General features: G+C 41.5%; 1 protein-coding gene across 1 annotated transcript; it reads left to right on the forward strand.

Moving 5' to 3' along the window:
* The first annotated feature begins 888 nt into the window (after window positions 1-888).
* LOC125529947 lies at window positions 889-1,904 on the forward strand. The gene is made up of 2 exons (XM_048694370.1): window positions 889-1,062; window positions 1,407-1,904. Exons 1-2 carry the CDS (start codon window positions 889-891, stop codon window positions 1,902-1,904), a joined length of 672 nt encoding a protein of 223 aa, XP_048550327.1.
* Window positions 1,905-4,224: the final 2,320 nt, after the last annotated feature.

A 4,224-nucleotide genomic window follows, 5' to 3' on the forward strand; every position in this document is an offset into this window, starting at 1 on the left:
CATGTTGTTTCTAACTAGAATACCGACAAATGGTCTGTGACATGTAAATTCAAAACTTCTAGCAACCCTAATGCTTTGAAGTTAATGGTCGATAGTTTCATTCAAGTCTTTTGGTTATTGAATCACCATTCCAACATTGATCATGCTACTTAGTTCATATTTCTAGGTGCATGTTTCGATCAATGTTTACTTGTGGATGTTTTCCTCGAACATACATCATTATATCATTTAACCTGACAAATATTATCTCCTTGTTCACATAATTGTGGAATCCATTTTTTGGAAATCTCGATGAAATGTTGCTGAGTCCATCAGCCACCTCCTCATCCTCTCCTTGGTTTAATGAAGAGTAAATTGCAGAAAACCACCAGTTTGAGGGCTAGGTTAGCAGAAATCACTACATTACAGTTTCTTGGCAAAAAACACCAACTCTCCCGTAAACAATTTGCAAATACCACTGATCGGTGGATCAGACACCGATAAGTGGATTTATGATAGGTGGGGCCCGGTTTTTGCCGACGTGGCGCTGTCAGCTGGTCCGACAGCCGTTAGACGCCGTTAGACGGCGCTCTCGCACATGAACTTAAGTGATTCACTCCTCTGTCTCTCACTCTCACTCTCACTTTGCTCTCGCACGCTCCCGCTCTCGCTCTGTTCTTGCTCGCTGCCGCCGGCTGCTCCGCTCCGCATCACGCCGCCACCGCCGCATCGTCATGGTGTCCTGGAGTGAAAGCGACGACAGCAGCGAGCACACTAGGAAGTACATCAGCTCTGATTCTGACGATGGCAGAATGCAGGTATGCATTTGGGAATATTTTCCTAGGGTTAGGGTTTGTTCTATGATTTGGGGATATTTTTCTCAAAGGAGCTTGTGTGTTAGCTGATGAAATGTTATGCATTTCTTTGCACTCCCAGGTCCCTACTTCAACTGAGGACTCCGATTTCGAGGGCCCTGAAGATGAAATGCAGGTTTTGTGCCATGGTCACGGGAAGTTAGCAGAGAGGCGCGTTGCTTTTGAAGGAATTCTAACTGGGAGGAGGTTTCTCTGTTGCGCTGAGAAGGTATATGCTTCTAAGTGAGAGCACAATCATTGTTAGGATTTGACCATTGTTTATTTATTGTTAAGTTGGGAGACTGTTGAGGCAGTCATTGTTTACTCTTAGGAGAGTGTTGAGTCAGTCATTGTTTACTCTGAGGAGAGTGTTTAGGCAGTCATTTTTTACTCTGGCAACAATGTTAATTAGATTAAAGTACAGTGGATGCATGGGTTAGTTTATTCCTAATAGCAGCACATCATTGTATAATTGAGAGCAGAACATCAGTGCTTTCTTCTTGAAATATAATATCTTTAGCTTTGGTTGTGATGAAAGGTTTTAATATGGTTTTGAATACTACCTTATTTCAGGAAGGTAGAGACTGTGGACTAGTTAAATGGATTGATCCTGCTTGGCCCAATACCCTTGAGAATGCATTGCACAAGTTATGGTTGATGTATGAAGACAACAAGAGACAGAGGGCTGAGGACACTCTGATGAATTCTTTTGAAGTTCATAACCTGACACAAGAGAAGAAAAAGTTGCAGGCCAGCTATGAGAAGCTGGTTGAAGATGTCAATGCACTTGTGGATGCCCAGCAACGTAGGGTAGAGTTAGAAAAGACAGATGCTGATACCAAGAAGTTGGAGGATACGTATGAGATGGTGAAGAACCTGTCAGCTGCTCAGGCCAGTGTCATTAGGAACATGAAGCTCAAGCTAGCTGAAGAGAGGAAGAACTTACAGATCCAAATTGATGAGCTGCAGAAGAGTGTTGAAGAGAGCTATGTGAAGTTGCAGGAGAGCAATGTGAAGCTGCAGGAGAGCAATTTGAAGATGCAGGGGATCAAGGCCATCCTAAATGAATGATCACCTGGCTGTGGAAGAGGGCACTATCATTTGGCATTTGCTTACCTTTTGTAGGGTGTGGTTGGCTGTGCTGTAATGAGATTATGGTTTTAATTTCCTGAACTATGGATCTGTAATGTACTAATCTAGTACTATGATTATCTATGGATTTGAATTTTTTACTCTGGCAACAATGTTAATTAGATTAAAGTACAATGGATGCATGGGTTAGTTTATTCCTAATAGCAGCACATCATTGTATAATTGAGAGCAGAACATCAGTGCTTTCTTCTTGAAATATAATATCTTTAGCTTTTGTTGTGATGAAAGGTTTTAATATGGTTTTGAATACTACCTTATTTCAGGAAGGTAGAGATTGTGGACTAGTTAAATGGATTGATCCTGCTTGGCCCAATACCCTTGAGAATGCATTGCACAAGTTATGGTTGATGTATGAAGACAACAAGAGACAGAGGGCTGAGGACACTCTGATGAATTCTTTTGAAGTTCATAACCTGACACAAGAGAAGAAAAAGTTGTAGGCCAGCTATGAGAAGCTGGTTGAAGATGTCAATGCACTTGTGGATGCCCAGCAACATAGGGTAGAGATAGAAAAGACAGATGCTGATACCAAGAAGTTGGAGGAGAAGTATGAGATGGTGAAGAACCTGGCAGCTGCTCAGGCCAGTGTCATTAGGAACATGAAGCTCAAGCTAGCTGAAGAGAGGAAGAACTTACAGATCCAAATTGATGAGCTGCAGAAGAGTGTTGAAGAGAGCAATGTGAAGCTGCATGAGAGCAATGTGAAGCTGCAGGAGAGCAATTTGAAGCTGCAGGGGATCAAGGCCATCCTAAATGAATGATCACCTGGCTGTGGAAGAGGGCACTATCATTTGGCATTTGCTTACCTTTTGTAGGGTGTGGTTGGCTGTGCTGTAATGAGATTATGGTTTTAATTTCCTGAACTATGGATCTGTAATGTACTAATCTAGTACTATGATTATCTATGGATTTGAATTAATGATAAATGTGATGGTATTTAGAGTATTTGGATGAAATATGATCTTTTTAGAATTTATGTATTTGAGCCATCAAATAGGGTTTGTAGCCATCTTTGGGGGTTTTGTCAACATCTAGCCTTCACTAGGGTTTTTAGGCATCTTTGATGATTTTGTCGACGTCTAGCCATCATATAGGGTTTTTAGGCATCTTTGGGGGTTTTGTCGACATCTAGCCTTCAGCTAGGGTTTTTAGGCATCTTTGATGATTTTGTCGACGTCTAGCCATCACCTAGGGTATTTTGGCATCTTTGATGGTTTTGTCGACATCTAGCCTTCACTAGGGTTTTTAGGCATCTTTGATGATTTTGTCGATGTCTAGCCTTCAGCTAGGGTTTTTAGGCATCTTTGATGATTTTGTCGACATCTAGCCATCACCTAGGGTATTTTGGCTTCTTCGATGGTTTTGTCGACATCTAGCCTTCATTAGGGTTTCTAGGCATCTTTGATGGTTTTGACGACGTCTAGCCATCAAATAGGGTTTTTTGGCATCTTTGGGGGTTTTGTCGACATCTAGCCTTCACCTAGGGTATTTTGGCATCTTCGATGGTTTTGTCGACATCTAGCCTTCACTAGGGTTTTTAGGCATCTTCAATGGTTTTGTCGACGTCTAGCCATCACCTAGGGTATTTTGGCATCTTCGATGGTTTTGTCGACATCTAGCCTTCACTAGGGTTTTTAGGCATCTTCGATGGTTTTGTCGACATCTAGCCTTCACTAGGGTTTTTAGGCATCTTTGATGGTTTTGTGGACGTCTAGCCATCAAATAGGGTTTTTAGGCATCTTTGGGGGTTTTGTCGACATCTAGCCTTCACCTAGGATATTTTGGCATCTTTGATGGTTTTGTCAACATCTAGCCTTCACTAGGGTTTTTAGGCATCGTCGATGGTTTTGTCGACGTCTAGCCATCACCTAGGGTTGGCATCTTCGATGGTTTTGTCGACATCTAGCCTTCACTAGGGTTTTTAGGCATCTTCGATCGTTTTTTGGCATCTTTGGTGGCTTTGTCGACATCTAGCCTCATCATCGCAAAATGTATGATAAACTCATCATCACAAAATACCAGAAAAGATGTATGATAAACTCATCATCATCACAAAATGTATGCTAAACTCATCATCATCACAAAATGTATGATAAACTCATCATCACAAAATACCATCGAAGCATTATAGTATGACAACTTAACTTAAACATCTCAACTACATGACCATCATCACAACCAAACTGATCAAATTGACAGTATTTTGACACAACCAAACATCTCAACAGCAGTTTGACAC

This window comes from Triticum urartu, unplaced genomic scaffold, assembly GCF_003073215.2.
Source record: "Triticum urartu cultivar G1812 unplaced genomic scaffold, Tu2.1 TuUngrouped_contig_5968, whole genome shotgun sequence".
In the NCBI taxonomy this organism is placed as follows: domain Eukaryota; kingdom Viridiplantae; phylum Streptophyta; class Magnoliopsida; order Poales; family Poaceae; genus Triticum; species Triticum urartu.

Excerpts from the sequence above, each read along its gene's own strand:
- LOC125529947 (XM_048694370.1), top strand. The coding sequence starts at position 889 with ATGTTATGCATTTCTTTGCACTCCCAGGTCCCTACTTCAACTGAGGAC. Across the intron at positions 1,063-1,406 it reads TTCTCTGTTGCGCTGAGAAG|GAAGGTAGAGACTGTGGACT; the intron begins GTATATGCTTCT and ends ACCTTATTTCAG.